Raw genomic sequence first — 21,181 nt, 5'->3', positions numbered from 1 at the left:
CCATTCTGCAGTCTAAATGGAGTTCCATGATCAGAGGTGTATCAAATTTCCATGCTGTGGAAGGATTACTGAATTAAGGGAAGCCCCCAAATTTAATGGTTTGAGCTAAGTCAGCAATATTGCATAAGGAGTTTAGGATAATTTTTATATGTGTATCACATAGCTTGAACGAGTGAATATAACTGTAGTTTCTCTTAACAGAAAGAGACGAGCAGCGCCCTGACTCACGCTGGAGCTCATTTAGATCTTTCGGCTTTCTCATCCTGGGAAGTAGGTTCTCTTTTTAATTGCTTGTGGCTTTGATTTCTATCTGGTTTGTTTTGAAGCTTATGGTGACCATTATTCAAAATATATTGGCCTGGAATTTCCTGGAAAGTCCTATTTTCTATATCTTCAAATGCATTTTTTGGTATTACATCACGTTAGAAAGAGAAAAGCTTCCTCAGTTATATTTTTTAAATATGGCTGTGTTAGCGTATAAATGATGGTTTGACAGCTTCAAACTTTAATTTTCATAACAAGGAAAAACGGACACCAAAGATATAAAACATTTTCCGAGCTTTCCTGAGGCCTCGATTGTTTATGGTGATTTCCACTTGTTTTACGCCAGTTTTTACATTTAGGCATACGCTGGCGAGATTCCGCGACAGCTTTGGTTTAAATTGTCATTGGCAAAATCAGGGTAGAAGCTGGAGTAAATTTCCATGTGACTCGGATGAAGGAAATTCTGGTCCATTGAGTAAATGCTATTCATTTTTTGTTCTCCATGTGTTAGTTACAACTGTTGTTCTATGTGACTGACTGTGACCAAGGTAAACTATCTCCTCATCCTTCTCAACCTTAGTGCAGCCTTTGACTTGATTTTTCGCACCATCCTCCTGCAGTGCTTCTCTTGCCATCCAGCTTGGTGGGACTCCATGGTCTGGTTGCATTCTTCTGTCCAGTCATAACCAGTGAATCACTTGCAATGGTTTCTCTTCCCATTGCCACACCTTTACCTCTGGAGTTTCCCAAGGATCTATTCTTGAGGCCCCTGCTATTTCTCATCTACATGTTGACCCTTGGTGACATAAATTGAAAACATGGCGTCAGGTTCCACATCTATGCTGATAGCGCACACCTCTACCTCACCACCACCTCTATTAACCCCTCCATTGTCTCTGATTTATCATGCAGCCTGTCCAACATTCAGTACTGAATGAGCAGAAATTTCCTCCAACTAAATAGAGAAGATCGAAGCCTTTGTCTTTGGTTCTCACCATAGATTCTGTTCCCTGGCCATCGACTCCATCCCTCTCCCTGGGGACTGTCTGAGGCTGAACTAGACTGTTTGCACCCTTGGTGTCCTGTTTGACCCTGATTTGAGCTTCCAATCACATAGCTGCTGCATCGTCAACCACCTACGTCAACTTCTGTAACATCACCCTTCGCCGACCATGTCCCATCGACATCTGAAACCCTCATCCAGGCCTTTGTTTCCTCTGGACTTGACTATTCCAATGCATTCCTGGCCAGCCTCCCATTTTTCGCCTTCTGTAAACTTGAGCTCATCCAAAACTCTTCTGCCCATATGCTAACTGTTTACCCATTGCTCCTGTGCATACTGGCCTGCATTGGCTCCTGGTCCGGCAACACCTTTTAAAAAAAAATTATTATCCTTATCCTTGTTTTCAGATCTCTCCCCCCACCATGGCCTCTCCCATCCTATCTCTGTAACCTCCTCCAACCTACAAACCTCAGATTTCTGTGCTCCTCCAATTCTGGACTCTTGCGCATCCCCCATTTTATTCTCTGCATCATCGATGTCTTGCCTTCAGCTGCCTAGGCTCTAAGCTTTGGAATTCCCTCCTGAAAACTCTCCGCTTTTCTAGCTTTTTTATTTGTTCATGGGATGTGAATGTTTATTGCCCTTGAAGGTGGTAGTGAGCTGCCTTCTTGAACCGCTGCAGTCCATGTCGTGTGGTACACCCACAGTGCTGTTAGGGAGGGAGTTCCAGGAATTTGACCCTGCAACAGTGATATAGTTCCAAGTCAGGAAGGTGTGAGACTCGGAGGGGAACTTGTAGGTGGTGATGGTGGTCCTTTTTTTAAGATGCTACTTAAAACCTACCTCTTTGACCAAGTTTTCTCTCTTGTCTTAATAACTATGTGGCTGTGTGCCAAATTTTGTTTGATAACACTCCTCTGAAGAGCCGTGGGATGTTTTACTATATTAAAGGCACTGTATAAATGCAAGTTGTCGTTAGGAAATTCTAGAATGAGTACTTAGAAAAAAGATACACTATAATAAAGAATAATCTCCCATGGAGATATAATTGATCCTGGAAAATAGGGAACTACTTTAAATAAAAACTACTCTCGACACAATCTCAACTTTAATTTTCCTTTTTAAGCTGATCATTGGAATATATTTAAAATTGCAGTTCGTAATCCTTTATTCCCTAAATATTGAAACAAGCTACAAATCCTGAAACTCGTTAATTGCAGTTGCCTAAAGCACATAGGCTGTTAATGTGTGCTTTCCATTTTGATGCATTGTCCTGGATTTTGCAGTTGTAATGATGAAGGAACTGACAGCCTTCGCAGTCACTACAACTGTGAAACTGATGTCAACTTCTGGAGTCTGCACAAGCGCAGTTTAAATGCATGTTGCTGTCAATGATTCCCTGCTCTTCTCATGATGCACTGGTGAAGTCCCTGCAGATGGCAGTCTTTATAAATCACTGAACTGACCAGAACTTCCGCTTTTTAATGCTGTGATATTGCGGTTAAACCCCCTGAAAAAGCTACGCCTTGTTAATGAGGTGTAACTGAGTTTTCAATGGTTGCTGAACAACCTCTCTGTCTCTGAAAAATTAACTTTATATTAGGGTATTATCAAATTTTTCCATTATGATAAATTCTGTAGTTTTTAAATTTTAAGTTTGATATTTCAGCTTCTAATGTGTGTGTCCCAATTGTTATTTCACTCTTTCTAACATTTATAAGAAGTGATGGATATTTATTGCATTTTACTTCCTGGTTTGCTGCCTGTGAGAATTCTTCAAAGTGATTGTCAGCTTATCCTGCTTGATGACATCACTGTTGCTGGACAACTGAAGGGCCCCTTGACCTGGTGCCATATTCAAATTAACATTGGGAAAAGTGATGTCCATGCCATTGAGATTGCTAGATTTTTGTGGGCAGCTTTCAAGGTGTCAGCCTTGACTCTGTGTTAGCGCTCTTGCTTAAGTCAGTAGGTTCAAGCCGCACTTCAGAGACTTGAACAAATAATCTAGGCTTTACTGCACTGTCGGAGATACTGTCTTTTGGATGAAATGTTGAACAAAGAGCCCCTCCTGCCCTTTCAGGTGGGCGTTAAAGCCCCATAGCACTCTGAAGAAGAGCAGCTGTGTTCTCCCAGTGTTCTGTCCAACCGTTGGCCCTCAACCAACACCACTAAAACATTATCTGGTCATTTGTGGGTTTGTTGAGTGGCTGTCAAACTAAACACTTCATGTACTTGCCTATTAAATAAGCATAGAAAATTCTGCATATCTGCCTATTTGTATTCTGCAAACATACAGAAACACAGATCAGCTTCTCTTCAATTGTCAGGACTGTCCAAAATAAAATGCAGTGCCTACAATGTAGTAAGCTTTTTTAAATTTTTTTAACTGAAACTGCAGCAAAAAAAAATCACTGCATTGAGAATACTACAATACTTTGACATATTGATGCACAATCCCTAGTTTGCTCGCGCACAGTTGTTAAAATCAATAGACTTGGCCTGCAGCAAGTGTGGCAAATCACATTGTAAACTGGGGGGGGCTAATGCACAAAAATAATACATCATCATTTGTGCTATTCTCCTGGGTTATGGTCACTGAAGTTAGGCAACAACAACTCTCATTTATATAGCATCTTTAATGTAAAATGCTCCAAGGTGCTGGCACAGAAGCATTATCAAACAAAATCTGACACCAAAAGATATAAGGAGATATTAGGGCTACTGCCAAAAACTTGGCCAAACTGGTCAGTTTTAAGGAGCATCTTAAAGGAGGGTAGAGAGGGAATCCAAGAGCTTAGGTCCTCGGAAGCTGAATGCACAGCCACAAATGCCTTAGGATTAGAAATTAACATAAAGCATTCAGTCGATCTGAAAAGAATTTAAATAAAATAGTACATCCAGATTATAATGGCAACAGTTCAGTGACGGTGCTTGAATGGAGAGAGGGGCAAGGCTGAGGAAAGGCACCTGTCATTCATAAAATGCCAAGTTTTGAACTTTTTTGCATTTTGCTGCTCCTTTCCTGATGGCAAAAAAAGTTAAGCTAATTTACAGTGGCACCAGCAGGTGTCCAATATCTTCAAGTGGCTATTTCTTACGTATGAGGCTATGCAGCGAGTATCAACTGGCTTCTCACAGCCAAGCCTGATGATCTGCTCACCCAGTGTTCCCATGCCCACATGTCCAGCAAAGGTGACTGGATAATGATCAGGAATAGGAATGTAGACTGTGGTTTTAACAGTGGTCGGTGCACTGGGTGTGACAGTGGGCTCACTAATGTTGCCTGACTCAGTAGACGATTGGGCCTTTTTTATTTTGATGTGATTGCAAAAGCAGCTTATGATATGCATCTTTGGGATTGGACCTGCTGGACAGTTCTCTGTTTGGTTATGACTGCATGGGGCATTCATAAATATAAAAATAATACGTCAAACTCTCTTTATAAACTGGTATTTTTGAACCGGCAGGAATTGGCTTCCTTGGGTTTGGACAGACTGAAATCTGCTCTGATGGCTTTGGGTCTGAAATGTGGAGGGTAAGTGTTCAACCTAAGTCAACAGTTTACAGGAATAAACACTGTGGGTGGAAATTTGTCTCGAGCAGTGGTGCAAAATGGCTGGTATTGAATTAGCTGCCCATAATACACAGCATCTGATACTCCGTTTCATTGCAGTAAATGGAATTAAATGTCAGGTACTGCATATAACAGGCAGCTAATCCAGTGCTGTCTGTTTGTGCCACTGCTCGAGGCTAAAGACGTAAAACACAACCTTAATTTGAGAGTTTGGAGGCTTTGTCTAGATTTTTATAAAGGGAAATGTATTAAGATTGGTGTATTATTGAGGATATACATTTTGTTATTTTTGCAAATTTCATTGTGGAAGTTTTTGAAATCATTCTACAAAATTAATTAATTTTCTGAGTGTTGATGTATGGGAAAATGTGACGAGTACTACCTATGACTGCAGATGGTATAATTTGATGTGCTGATATTCAATGTCTGTAAAGTTGTAATCATGTACTAGAATTACTGGGCTGATGACCTTAAAAACCATTTAAAGACTTTAAATATCCATTGTTAATGCACTTATAATTAGGAGTCCAAAATGTGTAAAAATAATTTTTTCCTTCTTTCAGAACCTTAGAAGAGAGAGCCCAGAGGTTATTCAGTACTAAGGGGAAATCTCTGGAGGCACTGGACCCTTCACTATTCGCAAAATCTAAATCCAAAGGCACTAAAAAGTTAGTAATTATGAAAATTGATATTTGTGTAGTTAAGTATCATGTACACTCAGCCCAATTTATGCAGGAGACTCGTGCTGCCAGCATTGTCCTTCTGTTGATTCGGCAGAACTCTCTTCACAAAATTTTTTTAAAACACACATACACAACCTCTACATCTTTCTGTAACTTATTCCCCTCCTCTTCATCTTTAAGTACTGGAGTAGAGTTCCATTCACAGTGGGTGCTCTCCGGTACTTTGCCCATATTCCCACTGTTATCACCAGGTGAGAAAGAGGTCTAGGGTTCCTTTCAGCCTTCACCTGGTCTTACTGTAACAGGGTTTTATTTTTAAACACACTGTATTTTTATCTCTCCCTTAGTGAATCCTTGTTCACCATTTTCCAATTATAAGGCAAAGAAACCAGCACAAACAGGTTTTCTTAGGTTTAAAGAAGAAAAGTTTAAATTTATTAAACTTGAACTTAAACTCTAATTCGATTGACACCTACGGATACACGACGTGCCCATGCTAGCATGCATACACGATTCACACATGCAAATAGAGAAAGAAAAGAACAGAAGAAAAATAAAGTGGAAAGGTTTGAGGCAATGTTTGAAGAGTTATTACAGTTCTTCGAGCTCACTGTAGAATCCTTGATTGTAGGTAGATCTTGCTTTTCGTTGGGGCCCAGTATTCTTCTTAAACCTTGTTCACTGTAGGAGACTTTTCTTTCTTGGGGTTCATGTGTCTTCAGTGGATTCAGAGGCTTGCGAGAAAGAGATGGGAGCAGACAGGAGAGATCTTTTCAGTTTGGGAGCAAACAGACGCACTCAGTTCAAACTGTTTGTACAATTCAGAAAATCCCAGGTTGCCAAGCAGGTTAGTCATGTGACTAACTGGTCTGACCACATCTTGGATTGTATCACCTCAGCAGATTCTGGAATGCTCCTCTTGCACACAATACCTGGTGATCAAGGTGTGGGTTGAACGTGTCAGGGAATGGTCCTTTGTCCTTCCAAGTACCATCTGTTAATATGCAGATGTCTTAGCCAGTTCATGACAAAATTAATGTGCCTCATTCTTGGCAGGTAGGGGGTTAGCATGACACCACCCTTAATGTATGAGCTGAAGCAGAGTGTTGGTAAGTTATTTGACCAAGGTTAAGCCTGTCCTGAAGCATCATCTCAGCTGGGACGGTTGTACAGCAGTAAAAACAAAAAAGGCTGGGAATACTCAGCAGTAAAGGTCTACAAAGGAAACTCAACCCCAGTCCGAATGCTGGAGCCGGAAGCCCAACATGACCCACCCGAACCTGACACGTGTTGTCGGATCCCATCAGGATTGGGTAGCAGGCCTTTACATCAGTACATGGGTAAAGGCCTGCTACCCGACCCGAATCCGATGGGACCCAACGACGTGTGTCGGGTTTGGGCCGGGTCAGATCGGACTTCCAGGTTCGGCATTCGGGCTCGGTCGGGTTTCCTTTGCAGACCTTTACTCAGCAGCTCGGGCAGCATCTGTGGAGAGCAACAGAGTTGACAATTCAGGTCAATGACCTATTGTCAGAACTGGCTTTACAGCAAACAGGAATGAGAGCCCCGAGAGTTTTTTTTTCCCCTTCCCAAGCCCCAGCTGGCATCACAGGCAGTTGTAGTGTCACTGCTGCTACGTTTGAGATCAGCAAGTTCTGCACAGACCTGGGATCTCTGTGGCTGTATGGCTTAGTCACTCCCTGTTTTTATCAGTTGAATCACTGGGGCAAGCCACCAGTCCATGTCTCTCTATATTGCTGTTTACAATGCCAAAAAGCAAACTATTCTAATTTTTTCAGACATTATACCTCAGTGAATGCCCTTTACTGTAACTTTGTATATCAACCTATTATCTGGCCTGCACATTTTTAAGCACTGATTCTCATGTCAGTTCTTTTTAGTTACCTATCTTGAGGCCTCTTAATGAGGTGTTGTTGCAGTACTGAAGAGTGCATGAAGTAGACTGTGGGGAGGCGGGGGGTGGCGGGTGGTAACTTTAAGCTAACCTGCCTGATGGAATACTTTCCATCGACTTCAATGGAAAATAAAATTGGATGGGGTGTAAAATGGGCGACCGGTCTGATCCCGTCAGTTTTCCACCGAGTGGGTTAGGTTACAATTATCCCCAAAGTTACTGGACAGTCTGCTCTCCCAAACACAGTTCAGATGCCACCCAGAGCAAGCTCTGCCATATGTGCAGACTTGTGCCTTGTGATCTTGGGGTTTATTTTTATTTTTCCTCATTGTCTTGAAGATGGTTGCAATTGGCCCAAGATATTAACATTTTAAATTATTTTGTTTATAAATAGCTTTTTTTCCCAGCTTGCTCTAGCAATTTTCTCCCTTTCCTCCTATAGGTGCTGACTCCTTTTTGAGGTACAGTTCTGTTGGTGTTGGGTGCCGTGTGGTAGTTCAGCCAACTGGACATCATTTATGTATAAACCATTCAATATTGGCAGGCTGTTTGTTTATGGAGCATTACAGACAAATATTAATTCTTTTGTCACCCCTAGTGCATGCAAAGGGATGATCAGGAGCAGGAACTTTGGTTGATATTGCTTCTATTTAACTTCAGAAAGCTGCAGTCAATTGTAGCACCTTCCTCAACACAGACCAAAAATCTATTCTTGGAAACATTCTATATCGTGCACAGGATAAACTTACTGAATTTTCAGGGGAGTGATAATGCAGGTTTAATGTCATAACCAACTTTTTAATATTTATTTCATACTGCACTTAATGCCGTGCATGCAGGAGTGGGCGTTAGGCCTCAATTCAAGTAAATGTGTAACAAACCAGTGTAGATTTTTATTTGCTGTTTCAAGCAGATGAAAGTTTGAAATGTTCACCGAGTACTTGGGCTATGACACGGTACTAATTCTGTGCATTGTGACACAAACATTCAGATGCATGTTTTGCTTGGCAGCACAGGAAGCCCCTAATATGGTAGCACATTGCAAGACCCATGAAAATCAAGGTGTGAGGTATCATTAGAACCCTTGAGGTTGCCAAGTCGAAGAACATTTATCTATACTACAACTGGCCTATAATGTTTAATGCGTGAAATCGAAAAATATTTCTTTCTCTAACGCTATCAGTTCTCAACCTAATGAGCATCAAAACAAAAGAATTGTGACTGCTCTGGAAAATTGTGTGCATATATTGGAATTTCAAACAAAATCTGATGAAGAGTGTTGTACTTCCTCATGCTTTGTAAAATTGAAAATTATACCAGAGCAGAGATTCTGCGATCTCTCCATATGAATGTTCTACAGCACAAGAACACAAGAAATGGGGCTTTCCTGTATTGAATTGGTTTATTTTGAACTATGTCTTTCAATATAGTTAATGTCTTTTTCCCCCACTACAACTGCAGGGATTCAGAACGCAACAAAGAAATTGCTTTTCTTGAAGCTCAAGTGTATGAATACATAGAAACTCTCGGGGTGAGTATTCTGAGATTGCTGAAGTCTGCCTGACCTATCTGGTTTAAATTTATTTATGGGCACTCTTTTAAAACTGAAGTCGATCACTTGTTTGATTTTGTCTGGACAGATACTGGCTTTTTTCTAGCAGACCAATGTTGTATTGTTTTGATTTAACTTACAGAAAAGATTTACTTTTGTACAATCATAATGGGTAAAGCAAACACTATACATCACAGTGAAAGAAAGTCAAATGTTTAGGGCTGAAAATAAGCTTTGTAACAATAGAAGCATACAAAATAGATGTTGCACAATATTTTTAAATTTACCTGTAAAACTTTGGTCTCATAAAATTGTTGTTCTGAGGCTTGTATCACACTCCAAAATACGGGGCTTAAAGTTGATGCTTTTCCCAGAGTTGTCACTCTAGCAACTAAACAGAGTTGCTTCACTTTTCTTCACTTTTGGGAGCGAGGGACCAAGTGGCAGGAGAAAATTACAGCAGCTATATTTTGTTTGGTTATACTGGCTATTCAGAAACGATGCTTATAGGAAGATTTTAGTAATGCAGCAGTGCTAACTGTTGCAGTGGGCAAGGGACACAAAATTATTTATTCACCAGAAACCAATCAGAAAGCACTTGCTTCACTATGTCTAGACGCTGGTCTTTGAAAGTGTTTTGCAAACTCTTACACTGGAGATGTACATCTCTCCCTTACTCTTTTAACAGTGTAATATTTGACTTGCCATAAGCAATGCCAGAAGGAGATCTGCGAGTAACATATTAAAAACAGCAGTTTGCACATTCTTGCAGATACAAACAGTCTTAACATGCTGACCTTAGCCTGAAATTGCCAAGCACCTTTCAGTTTGCAAATGACAATTAAACTCTCAGTGACCTGAACTTCTCTCTACTGAACAGTTGGACATTGAGGCCTCAAAGAGAGAAACCTCCACCTTAACAGAATTATTGTGGATTAGCACTCTTGTCCTTATAAAACAGCATATTCTCTATTGCCATCAACAATGTAATGTGGGATCCACTAGTATTTAATACAGGTTGGAATGGCTTGTACATGATCCTTTTCTCTCAGGATCTAACATTCCTCTAGCATTATATTTAAGTATTTGCCAAAGTATGTATATATTCCATAAATAAAATTTATTGGCTGGATAATTCTGCAGCATGAGCTGCAGATTATTCCTCAATTGGAATCTACATTAGTAGTTAGCTCATTGGTGCTGCATTTTCTGAATGATAGGGCACATGGTCATGGATGTGACTTCATTGAGGTGCTTTTGGTTTTTGTGCTGCTCTCTGAAAGATGTCCAATGATGGGAAGCATGAGTCTCTAAGAAAGAAAAATTGGTGGGCAAGTCACCATTACTCGATTTGTGTACCTCTTAATGCCTAGATCTGTAGAGTTGCAAGTGGCCCAGGGATAAGTCTGTTTTTCTTATGGGATCTTTAAAATTGCAGACAAGCCCTGTATGCCCATGGGAATACTTTTTCACCACATTTCTTTCAGTAAATTAATCAACTCTCCAGGTGTTCTTTTTCCCCTTTTGTCTCATGAATTCTCTGAGCTGTATCATGTCTAAAGTCAAGAAAATGGTATGGCTTGTTCCTTGACCACTGCTAATGTTTCAGCGAAACTAGCTAACCGGTGATGTTCAAGAACAACTTGAGCTGGAAAGACTTCTTTAACTTGTAATTTTTTTTTTAAAGTGCAATTTTAACTCCCAGTAGTGCAGCTATCAAAATGTTATTACTTGGCTGTCAGCCATCTTCAGTATACAGTCTTGAGAGTATTGTGGTTCCAAGGATGTCCTGTAAGATTTCTTTGTTACAAAGTACAGATGGATTTTTGAGATTTTGTGCAAAATGATAGATCATTTTACATTACAGAATAATACTCACTTACTGAAAGTATAAACAAATTTTCCTGTATCAAAATATTACATTTGTTGTTTTTGAACATTGTGTGTCAAAGTGGAAGATTTGGAGAAATCTTGGCAATGGTAGAATGTTACTTCAGTATTTTGATGCCGAAATGTTATAGCATTGAAAGGATAAATATTCCTTTTGTGGTGCAGGGAAAAGTAGGGTTATTTTTACTATCACATTGTAGTGAATTGAAATAAACAGGAGGCAAGTTGATTGTGACCCTGCAAGATATCTTATCACATGGAATTAGTTTTCATTGCATAAAAATGTTGTATAAAGATTCCATGTCTATCAGCAAATTTTCTAACATTTAGTAAGCTGCAAAAAAATTTCTCTAGATATGAATATTAATGTACAAATTCTACAATCACAAAAGATTTCCCAATTCTCAGAATTTGGTGAATTCTGCTGTAATTGTTTTTGTATTTATTTTGATGCAGCAGTGTACCTGTGGCCCTCTTGAGTGTTCAATTTTTTTTCCTGCTCTACAGGAACAGAGACAGCTCACCAGAGAGAATGTGCAACGCAAACAAGCTCGGACTGGAGAAGAGCGAGAAGAGGAGGATGAGGAGCACGTCAGTGAGAGTGAAAGTGAAGACGAGGAAAATGAAATTATCTACAATCCCAAGAACCTGCCTTTGGGTTGGGATGGCAAGGTGAGCTTAAAAGAAAATGGTGAAAGATCACACCTGTCCTCCATAATGGGCCATTCTAATCTTTGTGATTAAATAACTTTTAATGGAATGTTGTAGGATCTGAGTTTTAATTCTGTAATTTTGATTCCTGTAAATCTCACCGTAAATACCATGCTGCAATGCTTTTATCTATCCATCCACTTTTGTGATTAAAATTGAATCATTTTTTTAGGTAACATTTGTGCAGCTGAAGAAGAAATTGCACTGACTCAAATCCATATCCCGTAATGTTAGATATGACTTCAAGGAGTGAGGGTGTAAATTGTTGGTTAACTATGAGGAATCATAATTTTTTTTCTGTTTCATAATAAGGCCTAATAATTGATCAGTGATGAATCTTCCTTACTGTTGAAATAGAGTACTCTGCAAAATAGCAAGGTCTTTAAATGTGCTCCCAGTGCAGTAGGCACCTGAGTGGTGGTGAATCTACTTCACCTCCCAAGAGAGCAAAAGGAAAAATCTAAATTTAAGTGTCTCTCAAAAAACAGTAAAGGCTGGGTTTTGTTTCCTCAGTATGTTGAACACTACAACATTGGACAATTCTAACTAGGATACCTGACTGAGTTCTAGCCTTTCATAACAGCCACACATGAACTCTTTTACTTATTTTGAAAACTTCGAGTTTAGTTGTGGTACTGTGGAATATCTCAATAGTTGGAGTGGTACTTTAGGTCTGCTTCATTTTTAAAAGAAGACCAAAAACTAGTCTTTTAACTCAACTCCAGCCTGGGTTGAAGTGTCGATTGCCCAATAACCTGAGTTCTGTGGTAGTTCATTTTTGGTCCAGGTTGTGTTATTTTTCTTTTCAGTAGTTTTATCTATTCAGTATGATACATTAGTGATATTTCAGTGTGTTTTAGCAATTATTTCCATTATAATATTCAGCAACCAGCAATGGTACTGACCATCAATAGATGGCAGTGCTAATTACTTTGAAATTCTCAATGTGTTATTTTTGCATGGTAATTTTATATTTTTCATTTTTGTGACTCTGCGCTTTCCATTTCAGCCCATTCCCTACTGGTTGTACAAGCTGCATGGTTTGAACATCAACTACAACTGTGAAATCTGTGGAAATTATATTTACAGAGGACCCAAAGCATTCCAGCGCCACTTTGCTGTAAGAACAATAATTTAAACTTGGTGTGTAAACTTTCTCATTTAAAAAGAAATACTTTTGAAGGTAATTTTTTTTACTGTTTAGATAGTTCCCTCTGCTGTAGCATGCACTAATTCCTGGACAAGGATCAGTGAGTTAGCTTTACTTGGTGCTGTTTTATAATTGGCTTCCACGTGATGTACGGAAGTTACGTAGGTGACACCCATGCTGATATTTTCTCCCTCCTTGTTGGGAAGCACCTTCTGCTTCTGCACCACAAATGGTCTTGTGGGGAATTGCATTGCTGAGATCTTAATGATTTTATTCTGAGGGTGGTACCTGGTCCCGCTTTGCAGTTACACGGAGCGACAAAGCTGAGATCAGGAAATCCTTCCCATGGAGAGCACAAGGATGTGTGTGTGTTGTACCACTAAGTGGTGCATTAGCACTGTCAGATTACTGATATCACTGACATTTTCTGCTGTAATTTTAAATGTCGATAATGGTGATATTAAGTAGGTTCAGTATGTTTTATATGCACTCCATTGGAGGCTGCTCACTTTCTTCAATATAAAAAAAAAAGTAGGTCATGGAGTTGAGTCCCAGAAGAACCTGCCATTTAAGGCTGGACCTGGGTTTACCAGTTCCCAGCTGGGCCTTTTAAATGGAGCACGCTATCCTTATATTCTGCTCGAATGAGGTTGGTGCTATCATGCTTTGTCCCAGTATATGCAACACAGGCTAGTGATTGCAAAGTGTTTAATAACTCAAAATGTTCAATGAAGACATCTACAAAGTTTGGTAGAAAATATTTTGGGAGAGAGGAGAAAGAAGTAGGATAATCTGATCAAGCCGTTAGACATATGATTGACTAAATTCCCCTGTTTGTGTAAAACCTAAATGCCAACCAAATCACATCTAACAGCTGTTCAGTAAATTGCATGACATCGATAGTTGTAGGTTTGTTTAAGTTTTCCACAATTACTTCATATTTATTTATTTTATTTTTACCATTTCTAGGAATGGCGTCATGCTCATGGCATGCGGTGTCTTGGAATCCCTAACACAGCACATTTTGCAAATGTCACCCAAATTGAAGATGCAGTATCCTGTAAGTACTTATCTATTAAACGCCTGTCAAAACTGAATAAAATTTCATGGCAAATCTCCACTAACTCAAAGCATTTTCTAGAACAAACACTTAATACAGTCTCCACCCCTTCCACTGTCCACACTTATCCTGGACAGCCACCATTATCAGACAAGTAGCACTGAACCTTCAGCATCACCATAGGCGTCAATTACAAAGGCACCACTTAAAACATGTTGAGCGTATCGGCTGTTTTGTGCAGTTCTGTATTTGACAATTTGAAAGGTAGGTTGATTTCGGGCAGCGTGTTTTCAATTACGGGAGTTATTTCATTTCTGCAGTATATATTGGTTTTGCCATCCATCATGCATAATGGACAAATCATTATAGTAGGAACGCTGTGGAAAGTTGATTTTAGAAAATTTCAAACCATCACCATTTATAAAGCAAGTTTCAAAAAGAAGTGGAAAGATTGACCCTTTATGATAATTGCAGATTGTTGAGTAGATATTTGTGTTTGTTTAATGAATGGCTAAATGAAAGTTTTTTTTTTCCCCACACATACCCCTTTGAATTTTCTATTTTTCACTTAAAACGGCAAAATGTGACGAGCAGCCTCTTTAAATAAAAAAGCTAGTACTCAAAATAAAAAGCAATATAGTATTTCAAAAATGTGCTCTAGACATCTAATCTAAATCTGCTGTTGGATCATTTCTCTTTTTGTTTCTTAAATCCTAACCTCCTGAAAATGGAACATTGAGAGTGAGAAGGAATTTGCAATAAGGGGATTATATATTACAGAAATTGCCAAACAATTTAGTCTCATTGCTTCAGCAAAGTTCATTTCACTTGTTTTTCTACACCTCTTTTTGAAGTGCATTTTTATGTTTATTTTGCATGCAGGTTATCATTGTGCCAAATATGATTCCTTGACTCTCTTTAATTAACTCCCAAATATCAGAAATCATTGAAATGCAGTAGCAATAGTTTGAAAGGGTTCCTCTTAAGTTTGTCCATGTGGAACACTGCATCTCACTGAAGTAAACCCTGTTTTGAAATACTGCTGTGCAGTCACAAGACTTTCCTCTTCACTGCACTTTTTTTTTAAACATTCATTTCATTAGGGCCTTGCATTCCCTGGAGGGCTGGACATTGTGTAATGTGGGTACTGAGCTTCTCGAACCAAGAAAGTTCCAGATTCAATCCATTCACTCCACTGATTTAACTGCTCTTAGCAATTGAGGTATTGCAATTGGCAATAGTAGGCCAAACTAAGAGGAATATTGTCTATGATTCCAGCTCTAGATTGCTGTACATTTATATTGTTCATGTAAAAAGCCATTCCTGGTAGCCAGGCCCTCTTCTATGATAACTGAATAAACCAACTTCTATTTCTATGCATGGGTTTTTAATACTGATTTAAAAGTTAGCTTCCATGATTCCATCCAATTTTTTCATGACCCCTGCAAATCACTGGCCTTGCTTATGGTTGATTTCAAAGGCTGTTACACTGCTTTAAAAAAAATGCTGAACCTCCCTTTTCACTCCTAATGTCCTAATTTTTAACTTGATATTTCAATTCTTTGCCATCATAAATCCAGAAGGGAAAACATATCTAAGAAAAATTACAGAATGTTCATATTTGGTATTTTCTCAAATCTATCTGTTTTGATCTCTGGTTCTAAAATGCTGCTTCTTCATTTTTCTCTTGCTTTCATTCCTTTTCGCCCACTCAGATAGTGGGATCATGCAGAAAGAAAGAGTTCCTCTGTGAAAATCCGGGCAGCCATTTTGAAAGCTAGCCATGGAAAAGCCCTATAGATCCTCCAGCCTGTGTTTGGGTTGAGATGTGGAATTCTCTGCAGAAACAATAGCATTGCTTAGTTTTTTGTTGCTTACAAGGGATTAATTGGAATCCATTGTTCCAGTGCTGTATGTAGTTCTATAATGAAAAATTGCATTCATTTGAAAGAGCTTTGGCTTCGGTAGACAATTGCTATTTTCTGTGACTTGTCTGGCATGAAGAATTCATGCTACAGTTATATATGGAAAAGAATATTAACAACTTTCTTTTTCTAATCAGTGTGGGCGAAACTGAAGCACTCAAAGGCAGCAGAGAGATGGCAGCCAGACACAGAGGTAATTACTGTAAATGAGCTGCTTGAGCTTTGAACGAAGCACATTACATGATGGTTTTAAATTGCTGCTAGTCTGTTAAAGAAATGGTTGGGAATAGCTCAGTGTGGAGTCTCACAGACCTACAGTGAAGAGAAATCAAAACAGAAAATAATAGCAATACATGATGCAGTTAGCATCTGCAAAAGACAGATTAATATTCTGGATCAGTACTATTATTAGAGGGACTTTTATAGCACGGAGCACAATTAGGGCAAAGGGAAAACAAATGGAGGGTGATAGTCCAGATATGCTAACTACTGTCGCAATGAAAAAGCTAATGTGTTTATTAGCCAAAAAACAGATTTAAAAGTTCAAGAGTCCCACCAATCAAGCATCTAAAGGGTGTTGGAACGATAAAAGGTGAGTTAAAGAGCTCCAAAATGGAAGGGAACGCTGGGGACTGTGAGCTGGTTATTTGAATAAATTGGGTCCCTGTGTAGGCAACTCAGTTGCAATGCTTGAAAGTGCTGTTAAAGGATTTAGGCGTTTATAGCTATATTTGTGCTTCAGTGAAACAACACGCCTGAAATTTAATAACTAGTTCTTAATAGAAATGCCAGTTACTTTTGTATAATGATGTAACTCTTTCCCACCTCTCAATACTTCCTCAAAAACATTCAGAGTAGTCACAATATCATATAACATTTACAATGCCTGCCTTGGGTTGGAGACTTCTTATTGCTAATGGTTGGCTCGTTGCAATCCGTGTCAGCCTGTTCCAGCTAACTTTACGAATTGGGAATCTGTAGGCACTATTGTAATTTCTTGGCTATGTAATTTCTGAGTAGTAACAGTCTGAGAATTGATCTAGTACAAGTCCAGTTATCCAAATGAAGTGCATAGCCCTCCAACCTGGAACCTAACTCTGTTCTGTTGTGAATGCAGCCCCAGTTAATGCAGCCCTTTGTGCTTGTTCAGTTTACCAGCTTATTTTTGAATCAAGTTTGCCATATAAGTTTATAGCATTTTCTACAATAGCAGCATTTCCTCTGTAAAGCTCACTCCCATTCTATTTTAACACAGTATTTGTGGTTTGGAGCTTTTTCATTTGGCAGACCTGAGCCATTTGAAACTCTTAGGTCGATCTTAAGTTTGTGAATCAATTGATTTGCCCTTTATTAAGCCTACTCATTTTTGGAAAACTGATAGGAAACATGCTTATTTGTAGCTGCATTCATTTTGTCCAACTCTCAACCACAGACCGGCTTGACCCCTGCATGTATTCATAACCTATAGTCACTTTAAGAATTTACTTGGGTTTTGGGAAATTGGAGTTGGCCAGCCTCTGGTAACAGGGCAAGCATGTTGCCCACTCAAACATTGTGGTGTTTTCTGTAGTATTTGCGCAATACTCCAGATCCTTTTTCTCTCAACGTGTCATCAATTTATATTTGAACATCAAATGCAAAGTAAAATAGTTTAAAAGCTTGCATTTAACATGGCACCTTGGGATGTCCCAAAGTGCTGCACAGCCAAGCTATCAATTTAGAAGTATAGTCTCAATTTGCACATAGCTGTAAACAACAATGAGGTGGGTGGCTGGTTAATCTGTTTGTGATGTTGATTGAGAGATAAAGATTGGCCAGGAGAACAGGAGAACTTCTGCTCTTCTTCAAGTAGTGCCGAGAGATCTTATGTGTCAAGCTGAACAGGTGTATGGGGTCTTGGTTTAACATCTTATCCAAACAATGACCCCTCTCAAAATGTATTACTGAGGAAGTGCCAGCCTTGGTTACATGCCCAAGCCCGGGAATGGGACTTGAACCCGTGACTTTTGATGCGGGTGAGAGTGCTCCCAACTGAGTCAAACTGAAACTCAATGAGTGTGATTATAAGTGTAGTGATTCTGGTTTTCTTTCCAGCTCTAAAATCTTTCATTAATCAATGCACAGTTGCTTTCAAATATTCTATAAATTCATTTGTTTCTTAAGTAAGTAAACTTTAACTTGCAGTTTCAATAAACATATTGAAAAGCAATACCGGAATGCTTTCTGAAAGACTAATGAAAGACAGGTCGGTGCAACATCGAGGGCCGAAGGGCCTGTACTGCGCTGTAATGTTCTAACTCTAACTATAAACATTCTTTTAACTGTTGACTGGTACTGTTAAATTTCAGGAAGAATATGAGGATTCAAGTGGAAATGTAGTTAACAAGAAGACCTACGAGGATTTAAAACGACAAGGACTGCTCTGAATCTCTAAAATGTTGCCCTTTCCAGACCTCTGTTTCATATCTGCAATGATAGCCATCATTAAAGATACTTTGTTGGTTTAGATTCTTTCTCCCTCTCGTTAATTCAAGGACCGTGTCCTGTACTGCCTGAACTCTGTATCTAAATCGAAAGGCTGTGCAGAGAACTGGATGCCTGGCAAATTTGCATAATTTTTATATCTGATTAAATATTTAGCTTTGTAAAACTGGTATAATAACATTTTGTGGGTTTTGCTTTATATCTTAAACAAGTACAGAAGATAACTTCCTGTCTTATGTGCAGGGAAATAGAGACACTTGATGGAAGTATGGGTCTCCTGTTTGTGGATGTGAGACATTTAAGATTAGGCTTAAATTTGTCAAAGAAGAATATTATTTATAGTAAACAGTTTTCTTTGTTTAAAACATAATGTGATCCTCTTTTTTTTATTGTAATCTTTCCCACAACTTCTGTATTTCTGACATTCTTTCACAATTTAATTAAAGCAAAAATGTGATCTTATTTTATTGCCTTCAGATGTTTTTAAATGTTTTTTCTATTTCTAACATATTCGTCTTTCTTTTAGTACGCATTTCCTGTCATTGTTACTTATTTCCTGTACTACATTACCACCATTCTACTTCCATCACACCTGCCTAGAATGCCAGTGAGTCTGCCCAGCTCCATCTTTAAGGCAGGTGGTGCTGTTCTGCACAGGGCCAATTATCTTGGGCCTGTTCCCTAGTTCCCCACCTTCCACTGCTTCTCCTTGTTACCCTGAGATGAACTTTCCCCATCCATTACCTCCAAACCATCTCCTAATCTGAGCACCGATCCCTTCCTTTCCTGTCACGCTGTGCAACAAGAAAGTAGATTAGTGTGTAATACTATGGGTTAACGTTATGCCATAGGTAAAGAACATCATGAGTTAGCAAGTATCGGGAGCTACAGTGAAAGCATAGAGAGAGATTTAACTGAATCCAGAATTTGCTGACAATATAATGGCAAGTTTAATTGGCACACTGTTATTAGTGTGTAAATAATCCAGCTATTTGTGGCGAGGGAGAGATATGCCATGAGTTGCGAATCGCCACAAATTGCTGGCTAATTTGTGTTGCTCTGCCATTATAGAATCATAGAATAGTTGTAGCAAATAGGAGGCCATTCAGCCTGTTAAACCTGTGCCGGCTCCATGTAAGAGCATTCCAGCTAGTCCCACTCTCCTGCTCTTTCCCCATAGCCCTGCAATTTTTTTCCCCCTTCAAGTGCTTATCTAAATCCCTTTTGAAAGCCGCAATTGAATCTGCCTCAACCACCCTTTCAGGCAGTGTATTCCAGATAACAACCTCTCGCCACATTTAAAAAAAAAGCTTTTCCTCCTGTCGCCTTTGGTTTTGTTGCCAATCACCTTAAATCTGTGTCCTCTGATTCTGGACCCTTCTGCCAATGCGAATAGTTTCTCTTATCTACTCTGTCTAGACCCCTCATAATTTTGAACATCTCTATCAAATCTCCTCTTTTATTAGTCTCACGAAAGCGGGAGCTCGCCGTCAACTTCACCATGAGTTTCAAGAAATTGCTGCATTTGCGCTGTTAAACTCATCACATAAAGTTAGGGCTCATCCTTAACAACCTAAGGGCTAAAGGCCGGCTACCTGACCCGAACCCGACGGGACCCAAAGACCTGTTGGGTTCAGGTCGGGTCAGGTTGTACTTCAAGGTCCGGCATTCGGGCTCGGGTCGGATATGCTCTATCACAGGTAAGTGACTCCAATGTTAATTTTTGGACTAGAAAGGTGGTTTTGTTAGTTATTTTAAGCTTGCGCAGATCAGCAACAGTTAAGAACTGAAGGTAAGTTAACTGATGGTCGGGTCCAGTGCGGGAAAAATGGAAGGACACGGGCCAGGTCGTTTTTTGTTTGTTTGCAGACCCAAGCAGGCCTTTACTAAGAGTCCTTTAAAATTATGAGATTTAGTTCCTGCAATGCCACTCAACCTTTCCAACCCAGAAATGGAACAATTGAAACTATCCTGCAGGTAGTAAATTGTTCTTGGATGTATTTCAAATCTTATTTTGCTTATTTTTCCTTTGTCTTTTTCTCTTTCATTCCAGTCATTCTTCCCTCTCTTTCTGTACCTAATTCATCCTATTTTCTTCTCTGTAGTTTGCTCTGTTTTGTTCTCTATCCTTAAATATTTCATTAGTTAAGGAGATAGACTGTTGGTCCAGTTGTTCAAGGTCCCAGATGCCCTGTTGGCCTCGCTGCACCATTATCAACTTGCACTTCCAGCAATTTACAACACAATTTTTTGAGCTATAGGATGACTCATCCATAGTGCTAGTTTATTCAATTTCTCATTTTAAATAAACTCAGATTTAAGTTGAGGGAGTAGACTGCATTTACATGACAAGAGGCTAAGAGATAAAAACAAATAAAAGGAAAACTGGAAATCTGAAATCCAAGTGAGAAATACAAAGCACTGTCTAAAAGAGAAAGGTTAATGGTTTGGGTGTTGCCCTTCATCAGAGTTAGAACAGATCTATCTGCTGTGCGCTTCCAACACACAAAGAAAACATGCATATTTTGGAAGATTATTCAGGGATGTCCAGAACAAAATCCAGATTAAGATACAAAGTGATCTTTTATATCACATCCAACTTCTAATTGCAGTGTTTGAACCTGGTATGTCTCCTATCGTGGCCCATGCTTGCAGGTTTCATCTTATTTATAAATGTGCTTTAGTCTACAACACAGTTGCTGGTTTAACTAACAATGAGTTTTGACAATATTGAGCTCTAAGGTAACCTCATGGAAAGTGTTGTATCACAAGATCAATTACTTTGATTGTGGTAAGAGATTTGTAATGAGTACACATCTGATCCGAAGAAGGGTCACTGACCCGAAACGTTAACTCTGCTTCTCTTTCCACAGATGCTGCCAGACCTGCTGAGTGAATCCAGCATTTCTTGTTTTTGTTACACATCTGATCATATTGGCAATAACTCAATTTAAGTGCACTTAATGT

At 39.2% G+C, this 21,181-nt stretch overlaps 1 protein-coding gene across 1 annotated transcript in view; it reads left to right on the top strand.

Moving 5' to 3' along the window:
* sf3a3 (splicing factor 3a, subunit 3) overlaps positions 1-18,676 on the top strand; it is a 35,339-nt gene extending 16,663 nt beyond the window's left edge. Inside the window, exons 9-17 of the mRNA XM_068011232.1 lie at positions 202-270; positions 4,738-4,805; positions 5,408-5,512; positions 8,904-8,973; positions 11,392-11,556; positions 12,605-12,715; positions 13,715-13,805; positions 15,868-15,923; positions 18,079-18,676. Coding sequence (XP_067867333.1) covers positions 202-270; positions 4,738-4,805; positions 5,408-5,512; positions 8,904-8,973; positions 11,392-11,556; positions 12,605-12,715; positions 13,715-13,805; positions 15,868-15,923; positions 18,079-18,156 — 813 coding nt within the window. The 3' untranslated portion in view covers positions 18,157-18,676. The remainder of the gene's footprint in view (positions 1-201; positions 271-4,737; positions 4,806-5,407; positions 5,513-8,903; positions 8,974-11,391; positions 11,557-12,604; positions 12,716-13,714; positions 13,806-15,867; positions 15,924-18,078) is intronic.
* Positions 18,677-21,181: the final 2,505 nt, after the last annotated feature.

The sequence above is a fragment of the Heterodontus francisci genome, chromosome 31, assembly GCF_036365525.1.
Source record: "Heterodontus francisci isolate sHetFra1 chromosome 31, sHetFra1.hap1, whole genome shotgun sequence".
Lineage (NCBI taxonomy): Eukaryota > Metazoa > Chordata > Chondrichthyes > Heterodontiformes > Heterodontidae > Heterodontus > Heterodontus francisci.
This window is presented reverse-complemented; position numbering and strand designations above follow the sequence as displayed.